The sequence below is a fragment of the Camarhynchus parvulus genome, chromosome 6 (genome assembly GCF_901933205.1).
Source record: "Camarhynchus parvulus chromosome 6, STF_HiC, whole genome shotgun sequence".
NCBI lineage: Eukaryota > Metazoa > Chordata > Aves > Passeriformes > Thraupidae > Camarhynchus > Camarhynchus parvulus.
In genome coordinates, this window is record NC_044576.1 from 1075431 (window position 1) to 1088068 (window position 12638).

Consider the following 12638-nt stretch of genomic DNA (forward strand, 5'->3'; position numbering starts at 1 on the left):
GTTCCCCGGTGTGCAACAAGCCGATAATGCCGCACTCTTGAGAGACCTTATGGATTTCGGAGCTGTGCAAGGCCGGGTGCTCGGTGGCGTTGCACAAGTGTGGCACCACCATCACTAATGCACAGAAATTCAGGGTTAGGAACGTGCCCAGCACAGCCCCTCCATAGGGATTGGTTATTTCTTTCCATAAAACTTAAGTAATACCAGATAACGTCTCCACATGCTTGGGAAAAGAGCCTTGACCCCCCAGGTAGGCGCCTTTCTGACCCATAGCTCTGATTTTTAGTTACAATACTGAAACATAGTTCACCCATAGGATACGTGGACCTTGAGTATTTTGCCAGCCCAACACTGTATACATAGATATATACATCAACATACTGATGCACTTTATCCTTAAAGCTTGTTAGCTCCACGATGTCCTCGAGTAAGGGCTGCTGCTATTCATTCCACTGATCAGGCTTGAAAACATTCAAAGATCTTACCTTGAAGAACATCCTTACCTATGTGATAATCTTGACATATTCCAGATTTTGCAACACTCTCACAGGGTCTCCCTCACAGGTCCTGCTCCTCAGGGGGCTTCCCCTCATGCTTTGGAAACTGCTTTTCCTACCTCCATTTTAATAAGGAGCAATAACTTGGGATAGAAACCAAAAACTACTATGTTTTAGGGAAAGAAGAGCTTCATTACAAATCCACAAAATGAAAACCAAATGGATTTTTCTTTCCAGATTTCTTTTCTCCTGCTGCCACGCTCCCCAATCCTCCCGACATCTCCATCTGCAAAATACTGCTTCAAATACGTGACAACAATATATGAAGTTGTAAAATAATATTTAATTTTATCAGAAAATGTACAGGTTTGAGCAGCAATTCAGATCTATGTATTATACAGTGAACCAGGCTACAGTTTTGAACGCAACAGACATATTGTGGAAAGATTCAAAGAGCAATATGAGAAACAAAAGAAAATAATTTTTTTTTTCTTGCAGGTTTTTTGGGGTTTTTTCCTTTGTACTTTTTTTTTTTTAATGAACAGAACCTTGTTTATGAGCAAAGTAGTACTGACGAAAAAAAAAATCTTAATGAAGTATTTTCTCCAATGGTACGAACACACAGAAACAGCCTAGTGTAATGTAATATAAAATACTTCAGTCCCATTTTCTTCTCATTTCTGGGTTGTTGAAGTTAATGTTCAAATGCTCTGCTGAAACTTCGTTTCTGGCCTCTGCTCCTAAACCTGTTTCTACCAGAGCCACCACGCCGACCGTTCCTGGAGCTGGAGAAGCTTCGGCCATTCCCTCCGCCACTCCCTCCTCCTCCTCCTCCTCGTGCAGACTCGACCAACTCTGGTAATTCAGTGGCCACACACAAACGCCAGTGCTTTGAATCTTCCCACCTTGCCTGTGGCAATGGAGTCAGACACAGCAAGTTAAATTCTAGGAATACAAATACAGGGTATGTAATAATAATTAAATCTGCCCAACTGAAAAGGTAAAATTGTGAACTGGTGTATGGAGTTCAAGCTTCTAACTGAAGGGATCAATAATTTTGGTTATACTAATGGCTACCAAGCAAAAAATCTGAATTCACTTTACTGTGGAGAGAATTCTGGGTGAAAATCAGAGGCAGAGAATACAGAAAAGAGGAATAAAACTTGCTGCCTACAAAGACGAATCTAGCACCACTTTTCTCAGTGCTAAAGTTTCAAGTTACAGACTTTTGGTCACAGGGGAATGCCTCAGAAAAGGAACACTGTGAGCTTGTTCTGTTCTTCAATTCCTTCCTAGCAATCCCTCTTGCCACCAGGAAAGGCAGGATGAAGGCTACATAATGTTTTCAGTCTAACCCAGTCCAGCCAGCTTCACCTTCAGCCTGCTGCACCCAGAATTTGCAATGCACGTACCTCTATGTCCTTTTGCTCTGCCACAGGAACATCAAAGCACACACCCTAAGAAGAAAGAATCATTTTAATGCATACAAGGGAAGCATTTTAAGTGACTGCAACTATAAACAACAGAGCCCACAATTCTACACCTGACAGGCAGGCACTTTTACAACTGACTGTCCTAAGAAATGCTTCTCTGTTTTGTCATTAAGGCAGAGTTAACACACCTCATACCTTGTACCTGTTCTGCTATCCCCATAGCCATGCATTATCCTACCTCCTGAGCATGCCAGCAGAGCCCTAAGCACTAAAAAAACAGACTGAGGCCCAGCATCAACAGTGCCTGGAATAGAGAAAAAGACCAAACAGCCCCCTGACAATTGCTAAGAAAAGGCTGCAATCAGAAGAGCCCAGTATCAAAGAAACAAACCAGAAAGTTACCATTTTTCCCTTGAGGAAACACATCCTGTTCACCTTCCGATCAATATCATCACCCAGCACTTCTCGCAGCCTTCGCCAGGCATAGCTCATGTTGCTTATTTCTTCAGAGCAGCGTAGTATCATTGTAACAAATCCCTAAAAAGAAACGGGGCATGCTCCACTCAGGCAGAGGAATAAGCTTCAGCACATATATCAGACAGGAGAAACCTGCCAATTTACAGTTTAGTAATTAAATCTTCAAGTAGGTACTGTGACAGGGCATCAGGTATCCTTACAGCCACTACATCATTGCTTTTAACAAAATCAGTAGTTCCTAGTAGCTTAAGTATAGTTCTTAAACAAAATGGTCAGGAGATAAATAATTCTCTATTCACACAACACAGAGGTGTGTTGCTTCTTTGCAGTTTCAAGACAAGCATTAAGCCATAGCCCCTTCCTTACCACATCCGAGTTCAGCAGTGAGCGCTGCTCAATGGAAGTAGCACCCGAAATATGGGCCAGAGCTGCAGCCAGAGCATTAACTGGTCCCTTCTCTTTTATTAGCAACTGAGCAGATTCTTTGAAATACTCAATAGCAGTCTGAGGAACAGAATCCAGGCACCTAAGTAGTTAAAGCAAAAAATATGAACAATTTATACACTGGTAGGCTCTGGAATAGAAAAAAATCACAGTAGTCCAAGATTTCAACAGTGCTTAGGAAGTTCAAAGAGATAGTAAAGAATAATTCAAACAGCCCTTCTGAAGAAGGCACGAGGATACAACAGGGCTTGAGTCCCAAACACACCTCATGGCATCTTTGCTGGAAGCCTTTATTATGTCTGTTGCAGTAGGAACACCAACACGCTTGAATGTAATGCCCTGAAATTTAAAAGGCAAAAGACAAAAGACAAATAAAAATTGCAGACCATAAATAATTCAGTTCTAAAGAAGCAGTGCTAAACTCCAACACAACAAGCATTTAAGTCTGTAATTTTTCTTCTTATTTTCACCTTTTAATTTCTAAATTTTCCTAGTGAAAATTGTACGGTTAAGCTTTCAGGAAAACAGTAACACTTAGAAGGTTTTATGCACCAGATCAGTGTAAATGACTCAGTGATCTTAGACTGAAAACAGAAACCACCTTTGGTACATTTCTGGGGAAAACAGAGTCCTACAAATTCTAAATTACTACTTTTAGTCTAATAGATTTGGATTTAAGTACAAATTACAGAGCCTTAGTCTCAGTGTTACACTGCTTTATGTGCCAGGAATAAACCATCTCCTCACAACCACATAACTGTTGAGGAATTTAGCATATAGAACACTTCACAAAGTGGAAAAATGCAAGTAACAGTTCTCAGGAAAGCTGCACATATGCACAGCACTGATCAGATGATAACCAGGGTGAACACCACACAGAAACACTGCGAGTTGTTTCTCATTTACGCAAGGACAACCTAAGTGGCATTTGCCGAAAAGGAGCGGGTGCTAGAATCTGCAGTGCTCTCCCTGCTGCACACTGACACTGCAGCCACCCTCCTCAAGGTACCCAAACCTCCTCTGGGTGCTTTATAAACTGCAATCTGCAGTTGAACAAATGAGAGTCTTGCAGTGAGAAGAAAGCTGTAGTGTACCGCTTTTTGCTCCACGTGTCTCAGCTGGTACTCCTCCTTGCGCTGATAAAAGCAGATACAGATCCCAGTGCGCCCAGCTCGGCCCGTGCGCCCGGAGCGATGGATGTAGGACTCCACATCCTACAGAAACAGAGGGCCTGTGAGTCACCTAATTCACTGTCATTTCATCAATTCATTGCATCCACATCACTCATAGCAGCCATTACAGTTAAGCCTGAACAATGCACAGTAAGTGCATCATAGAATTCAATCAGAAAATGTTGTTTCACTAGTATTGACCAAACAGGCTTTTCCATAATAATCTAGAAATCATGGCTTGAAAAGCAGAGCCATGAGCATGGATCAACTTTTCTTTATGCATCACCACACATTTGGAGTGTGTGTACCTCTGCAACAATCCCATTCCCTCCTGCACATCCACAGGAGCATTTTTGCAAGTATTAACATCATATTCACTGAAACATTACATTTTTCCTTTTGAACCCTCTTAATTTCAGCACCAATGTTCTCACGGTTGTGGTCCACACCTCACATTCAGCCCCATTCAAGAGAATCATTCCTCCCACTGCTCCCAGCCTTGCAATCACCACACAGTTGCCAAGGAAGGCTTTGAACAGCCTCATATGAAGACATTTTAAGGAAATAATCTTTAAACATACTAGGGACTGACACACTCCCAAAAAATCCTCGAAGATACTACTTCTACATATCTGGATGTTTCCCTTAAGAACAAAGCTGATAAACTCTGTGTGGTCAATACCACTAGCTGATAGCATTACACCACTTGAAAGCAAGACTACAGATTATTACAAGACATCCAACACAACAGTCTCCTACCTTTGGTGGTGAGCTTTGTACAACCAGGTCAACTTCTGGGATATCTAAACCACGGGCAGCTACATTGGTTGCAACCAGAACTTTAAATGAACCATTTCTAAAACCCTTCAGTGTGATCTCTCTCTGCTTCTGAGGAATGTCACCATGCAACGACTGGCAATCCTGAAAAACAGTATTATTTTAGAACCATACCAAAATCCAAGACAGTGCTCCATCCTATGGTCAGTTTTGGGTACAAAATCTTGGTATTTGACAGGTACTGAGTGGCAAGGTAAGGAAGAAGAACTGAATTACCTGAGTTTATATTTTAGGTGTCTCACAATATGTACTCAGTAATTCTTACTCATATACCTCAAAGGCCTTTAACAATGGCAGGAAAACAGAACTGCAATGTGTGTCTCAGCTCATGTCTAATTACTGTGACATAGGAAAAACCTGCCCTAACTTGCTATCCACACCACCTATGCAATGCTTGGCGTGTTTAAAATAGTAATCTACAATTTTTGTTTCATGTCTACAAGAAAGAGTGAAATCCTATCTGACCACACACAAAAGCCTGCCCTATGCACTTTGAAAATCTCTCTTTAAAACTTACTCAGCATAGGTCTGGTATCAACATGGGGTTGATACATCTCTGACAGGTTTTGTTACTTAATACACCTGATAAAATACCTGTTTGATTGAAGCATTCAGAGCCAGTTCATTTGCTTCCTTTTTGGTCTCACAGAAGACAATGGTCCTCCCATGGCTGCCACTGTAGACCTGAATGACATCTCCAATAACTGCAGCTCTCTGAGACCAGTGACACTCTATTGCCAAATGCTACAGAAAAAAATTCCAGTGATTAGCTTCTGTAAAGTTAAGATTCTTTTAAAATACATTTGGAACTGTTAATTACAGAAACAGTGAAGAGTTATACAGCTCCCTGATGGAGAAAATGTGCTAAGTCACGATCCTAGAACATCCAAAATCCATAAGGCTCTTATTTATGCCCACCACAATTAGTCTAATGTTCAGCAAAATAATTACAGTAAGAGAAAATCAGGCCTTTAGCATGTATGTATTATATATGTATTATATTTATTTTATTCCATATATGTAATATATATCTTGCTATGGTACTTACTGCACAGCAAGCAAAGGGCTACTGAGGTGAGATACTACAGGAAGTTTGAAAAAAAAGTATTTTTTATACAGAACACCACAAGCCAGCTAGGATGTCCATGGAGAATTAAAAGCAGCAGGCTGATGTTCATGTGGGCCTTTTGCTAACAACTTAGATAAATTCAGGTACTGCTTTTCTCTGAAAATCCACAAAACTGACAAGAAAATCTTCTCTCTACCTGTGATGTGAGAAGACAGATCCTAAACCCAAAACCAACTTGACCAGGTGTAACGAGCCCTATGCTTGGAAAAAATTCTGAAAACAACTTCCAACATCACTGTGATAATGCACCTTAAGAAGAGGTGGCCTTTTGTAGCAGAAAAGGGAAAAAGCCTGAAAACGTTTCACAAGAGCTTACTCACTTCTACTGTTGTAGCAGCCTTCTGGGTTCTTTTCCCAATAAGGTCAATCTGTTCATATCTGGACTTCATGTATTTCTTAGCCACATCATATACCCAGTGTGGGCAAGTGGCAGAGAACAGCAGAGTCTGGGGATTGTCTTCAGAATCTTAACAAGAAAACAGAACAATGCTTCACAAACTTCACATATTTCACCTAACGGATGTACACAAGTTGATTATATAGGTGATTAAAAATGAGGATAAATATCAGTACCTAACATAAAGAAGCCAACTGAGCTTTTTAAATTTATGGATTACCAACACCTGGGGTAAAAAATATTCTAGAAAGTCTAAATAATTTCAAGATTGTGAAAAAGTTACACCAGTCTGTTTTCAAGTAGTGAGAAGGGTAAAAAGCTAGATCCTTTTAATTTGAAGAAGCCTAAGCACAACTTAAAGATAGGTGCCAAAGACAGTTATTTACAGACCCCTAGGTACTGGACTCCAAGCTCTGCACAGGTTCTGTGAATGATTCCCACATATTCACAATGCATAATATTCAGTCATTTCTAAACAAAATCACCTTACACCTGAATTTTTGCCAATTAAATTATTACTAATATTTCTTACTATTTGTTTCAATATTGAGATTACCCTTTTTGTATGCAACTCGTAAAATGTCTTCCACTTGCTCAGCAAATCCCATGTCCAGCATCTGGTCAACTTCATCCAGCACAACGTGTTTGACCTTGGTAAGGTCCAGCTTGCCATTCTGCAGGTGGTCCTTGATCCGACCAGGGGTCCCCACCAAAATGTCAATGCCACTTCTCATGAGGTCAACTGGCAAACAGGGAACACAGCAGTTAGCAGTGAACCAGGCAGCACTCTCTGCAGCAGTTAAACATGGTAATAACTAAACAGCTTCTTCAACTATTCATAAGTATTCTCCTTTACAAAAGTGAGAACAAATTAGGATCCAGAAGAGAAAATCTGGAAAAAAATGTAAGGTAGAAAATCTACTGCTCTTCCTGAAGGGAAAAAAGAAGAACTTACCACCCTTCCCTCTCCCAGTGCTTTAAAGTAAGCAAGGGTAAGCTTCTTTTATTATTCTTTAGAAATAGTCAGCTCTTCCCAAATTATCTATTTTAACTGGAGACTTTTAAAAAAATGATTTAACTATCAAAATTACTGAAATCAACTCCTTTCCTAAGGTTCTGAAAAAAATCATCCCTAATGTCTGAAGATGTACCACAATGAAAGAGCTCACTCTCATTCCTTTTTTACAACCACCAAGGCAGTAAATCATGCTATCACAACAATTTCTTCTCCACTTTACAAATCCTCTACATATCCCTTATCACATGAAAAAAACACATACCCAGTCACAGCTGTAAGACTAAACTTTTAAAATGAAAATGGTTTTACAAGAACCCAAACCCAGATATGGGTCATACACAGAGCATACTCTGTTTCACTTTAATTTAAGGTACATGAGTAGATAAGTAACACTAAAAAGATGAAAACTGTGAACCACAGCTATTTATCTCCACAAGAAGATACATTTTGAACTGCTGAATTTCCCATGAACAGTCTCCAGCTCTTGAGTTTATAAGTGTGTGTCTGGAAAGATCCAATTGCACTTCTTAAATATGGCAGTCAATCCATGTTTAAATTACTAGTCCTAAGAGTCACTTACTTTGTCCATTATAGGGAGTTCCTCCATAAAAACAACCAACTGTCAGCTTCCTTGTGATATCCTTGAAATCTTTGGCAACCTGATTTGCCAGCTCTCTTGTTGGACAAAGAACTAGAACCTGCAGAGAAAAAAAGACAAAACAGATGTTTTCTCAGCATGGCTTCTGCCAAGAAACCACTAGACTTATTTAGATCTGAGCCTTTGTAAAATAAAAAAAAAACCTTCTTAAAATTTGAGAGAAACACACTGGAGAAACACACTGCTCAAGTCTCTTGTAACATCATTAAACTGTTAAATATATACTCATTTAGGACAGGCTAACTTCTTTTTGAACAGGATACGAGGGACTTAAATCTTATTTAACTTTAGCTCCTGAACAGACCAGCTACAAGTTTTCCTCTACATGTGCTGTTTGAACACAAGACTGAAGGACGTGGGTAACAAAAGGTTTTTCCTTCACAGTCCTGTGAGAAGGTGCAAGGAAGAGCTGTCAGCTGTCTCTCAGCTTCCCTGTGGCTCAGGGAAACATGTTCAGCCTGAGAGCTGCTGTGCTAATCCACAGCCCTGCAGAGGCACCCAGGGAGCCATCCTCTCTTGCAGTATGCAGCCCTCCCTGCATGCAGATGAAATGATTGTGTTTAAAATGTGACTGAAGCACTGCTCTCCAGCCTGGGATCAGTCACCTCACAAAGGAACCTTAACATCCTTATCCCAGTACCTCCTCCAACATCAAAACCCACTACCAAAAGCAGGCAGCAATGTATTATGGCAGAGTGAGGTCTGGAATCTTTTGCAAGGCTTGTGCCTCCCTTGAAGAAAGCCCTTCCTTCTCCAAAAGACTGTGCCAAATCTAGAGACAGCATTCTCAGTCAGCCCAGCAATGTGATGGGCAGATGCACACAAACCTGCTAATGCTACTTTTGGAAGGCACTTCAGGTGATCTGTCAGATGACTGACAAGATGAAACAAACTGATAAAAATTATTAATGAGGATGTGCTCAGCTTTGGCTTCACTAGTTTTTCTGGAGGCATCATAAGAACTCAGTGAAAAACCACACGTGGTATTCTTAGCAGAATGAACACAGCTCATAACAAATCTGCATTCCCTGGAGCAGAAGTTTCAACATTTGGTGGTGTTCCTAGTGAAAATGAAGTCTATTTTTAAAACTTCCCACTGTTTACATGTTTTAGAAAGAAACATGTTTGAGTAGACAGCTTTTATCAAGCTGTCAAGTTACAATTAGTAACTAATCTGTTAGCAATTTAGGAGAAAAATAAGCATCCAAGAGCCACTAGCCCTGAACTGGTAATGTGACTGAGCAAAATTATACAGGAACACATTGTCCACCTGTGGTTTTGGTCTCCCTGTGGCAGAAAAAGGAACTGACAAGTGGATAGAGCTGTTGTGCTGCTTGTTCTTCATCAGAGGCTGGAAGGCAGCACAGGATGCAGTGGACACAGCTTTCAAATCACCTTTAATGTGGGTTAGCTTAGCCCTGCACAGACCTGAAATACCCGGAATCATTTCGATGTCAGACAGAGCAAATCACCATCCTAGCCAGGCACTGTTACCTTTGGTGGACGGCCTCTTCTTCTTTCCTGTGAGTCTCCCTGAAGCTTTTCAATTAAGGGAATGGCAAAAGAGAATGTTTTCCCTGTTCCAGTTCGTGCCTGAGCAATGACATCCTTGCCAGAATACACGGGGTTGAAGGTCTTCACTTGCACAGGGAACAGGTACGTCACTCCTCGAGCTGTGGCAATTTCAAGAGATTTCCTTAATATGGTCATTTTACAACTGTGCTTTCATACTCTTCAGTGGAAATCATTGCAAGAGCTCCCATCAACTCTAAAGTAAGTCAGGAGTGCATCACCACCTCCACTGATTTATTTGATCAGATGAGTCATCTGCAAACAGTGCCCTGGGACTGTTCATTTTATTCTGCCACTTCACCCCACCAGACACAGTGCTAGCTAGGACAGAGGAATTTATCAGCCTTTATGAGAGACTGTCAGCACTGTGCCTTTATTTATGCAATACTCCTTAGCTATCTGTGAAAACCTCTTCCTTTCAAGTAATTCACACCTCAAAACCCCTTCTGTTCTTAATTCGTACCAATTCATGCATAAACAAACACCAAAGATACTACATATAATTGGCTTTCCTTTATTCACACCAAAATAACCTTTAATTGAAACATTCCCACACATCTTTTTTTACCCTTGGCTCGTGTAGTTTAGAATTTCATTGCAAAGGTTGAACTGGAAAACACTGCAAACAGGAAACTGTGTGTTCAAAGGTGTATTTAGAGCAGGCAACCAATGTCTGCTGCACAGCATCCCTGCTTGTATGGGCATGAACAGAGCACATCTCAAAGCTTATTGATCAACACAGAGTGTTTGAGCATAAAAACACAGAGATCACTGACATTCTATGGTCACACCTTGCCAGGAAACTTACCTTGAAGAAGCTGGACAGTTTCTTTGGAAATAGAAAAATTGGAGAAAGCACCCTCCTTCTGTTCTCCAGTCAACTCCTGTTAGGTAAAAAATAATATACCATCTGAATATCACATGACTGTCAGTAAATTCAAGGTAACCCAAGTAAATTCAGCACATGCATTGGTGCCATACTCTTCAGGGACAGTGTCACAGCTGCAGCTAAAGAGCTTTCTTTCTTTTACCATCATATTTCAAACCTGGACAAAGTTAGCAAAAGTGATCTGTAGGTTAAGGCTGCTTCATATCTAACAGCACAGTAAATGCAAAGCACTCAAACCAAAACTGCAAACAATGAATTAGAATCACAGAATACCATGAGTTGGAAGGGACCCACAAGGATTACCAAGCCCAGCTCCTGGCTCTGTACAGGACAACCCCAAAAATCACATACACCCCGTGATGCTGAATCATAGTTTAACTCTATCTCAGTGCATTCTGTCTGTCCAAGAACAGCCCCACAGCACCAGGCTGCTCAAGTGAGGAAACCACGATGCACTGATCCAACACCTCAGCACTTTCATAATTCAAAACTCTTGCAAATTCTTGGCAGACTGAACAATTCAAGAACTTTAAATCTTGACATTTTACAGCACTCTCGACTGATTAGGAAAAGGGGGGGAATGGAATACAACCCCTTCTAAATTTGGCCGTGTTAATGCAGGACTTAGAAGCCCTAACACATCCCTACAGCTAAAACCAGCCATGAGCTTTACCTGGTCCTGCTCGCTCTCACTTTCGCTCTCACTTGACGTTTCACTGGAACTACTCTGCCGGCTTCTGCGGGAGGATTTGCTGCTAAAGGAGGACAATCGCGATTTCTCCAGGCTCTCCTCTTTCGTGTGACCGTTCTGTTTACTGACACTCTTTGATTTCTTGGGTTTCGGGGCATAACGCTCCTCATCCGATTCCTCGCTGTCATCTGTCTGAGTCTTTCCCCTCTGAAACTTGTCCCGGCGTTTAGATTTCTTCTCCTTTTTCTCCTTCTGACAAGGCACAGAGCAAATGAAAACACACGCTCGTGGATCCAAGCGACACGGAACAGAGAAGAGGGCGCAGAACAGTTAAAGCTTCAAGTGCACGTTCTAGTTACTGACGGGGGCGGTGGCTGACACAAGGCAACAGATCCCTGCCGGCCGCCGCCGCTCAGGAGACACGTTACCGACCACGAGACAACCGGGCCTTGGCTTTCGGGGCGCTGCCCCGCTCCGGGTGCCGGGGAAGGGGCGTCCCGGGCTCCCGGCCGGCTCCGGCAGGCCCAGCGCGCCCGGCGGGGCCGCCCCGACACGCGGCGAGGCCTCGGCCCGGCCCGCCCGCGCACGTGGCCGCCCGGCCGGGGCCGCCCCGCGGCCGCGCCGCGCACGCCTGGCCCGGCCCGCGCCACCGGCGGTGCGGGCGGCCGCCACCCGAGGCCGGACTCGCCGGGCGCCGGCCTCAGCGGGCGGGCGCGGCCAGGCCGTACCCGGAGCCCTTCCCTGGTACCTTGTGCCGCCGGCGGCCGCTCTCCGGGACCCCCTCGGTGTCCATGGAGCAGTCGGAGCCCGACTCGGCCCCGCTGCTGCTGCTGCACCGGGTGGCCTCGGGCATCTCCGCTCGCCGCCGCCGCCGCTCCGCCACGCCGCGCTCCGCACCAGCCGCGCGCCCGCCGCGCGTCACGCTCCGAGCGGCCCCGGCGCCCGGCAGCCAATGGACGGCGGATCCGGCAGCACGGGGGCGGGGCCACGCCGTCCGGCAGCCAATCGCCGGCGGCCGTCGGCGCGGGACCACAATTCCCGGCGTGCCCCGGGGGATAACGCGAGGACTGCGAGTCCCGGCGCACCCCGCGCGCGCCGCATGCCGGGAGGGGGCGGCCGCCATGACGGGTCCGCCATGAGGGCTCGGCTCGTCCCGCCGGCCCCGCCAGGGCCCTGCCATCCCCAGAGCAAACCTCCGGCAGCTGTACGAGCTGACGGCTTCAGCCTCCGAAACTACCGCAGAGAGGCGTTCAGTAGTAGTGAAAAGTCTGAAGTAGGAATGGGCACTGTGACCAAATGCCTAAGATTTAAAATCCTGTGGTGATACGCAGCATGAGCCCTGCGCAACGTGCTTGTAGATCAATCGAGAGGAAGAAGTCCAAATTAGCCTTAGGAAGTACAATGCGTAAAGGAATGCTGGCAGC

The 12638-nt window shown here is 43.8% G+C and overlaps 1 protein-coding gene across 1 annotated transcript; it reads right to left on the reverse strand.

The window, feature by feature from the left end:
* Window positions 1–820: 820 nt before the first annotated feature.
* On the reverse strand, window positions 821–12124 carry LOC115905364 (nucleolar RNA helicase 2-like). Its single transcript, XM_030951600.1, has 15 exons — window positions 11963–12124; window positions 11197–11466; window positions 10443–10518; window positions 9557–9735; window positions 7985–8102; window positions 6943–7128; window positions 6310–6455; window positions 5455–5604; window positions 4783–4944; window positions 3946–4065; window positions 3117–3190; window positions 2774–2933; window positions 2333–2467; window positions 1910–1954; window positions 821–1407 (listed from the first exon to the last, which is right to left on the reverse strand). Exons 1-15 carry the CDS (start codon window positions 12065–12067, stop codon window positions 1192–1194), a joined length of 2142 nt encoding a protein of 713 aa, XP_030807460.1. The 5' UTR covers window positions 12068–12124; the 3' UTR covers window positions 821–1191.
* Between the last annotated feature and the right edge of the window lie 514 nt (window positions 12125–12638).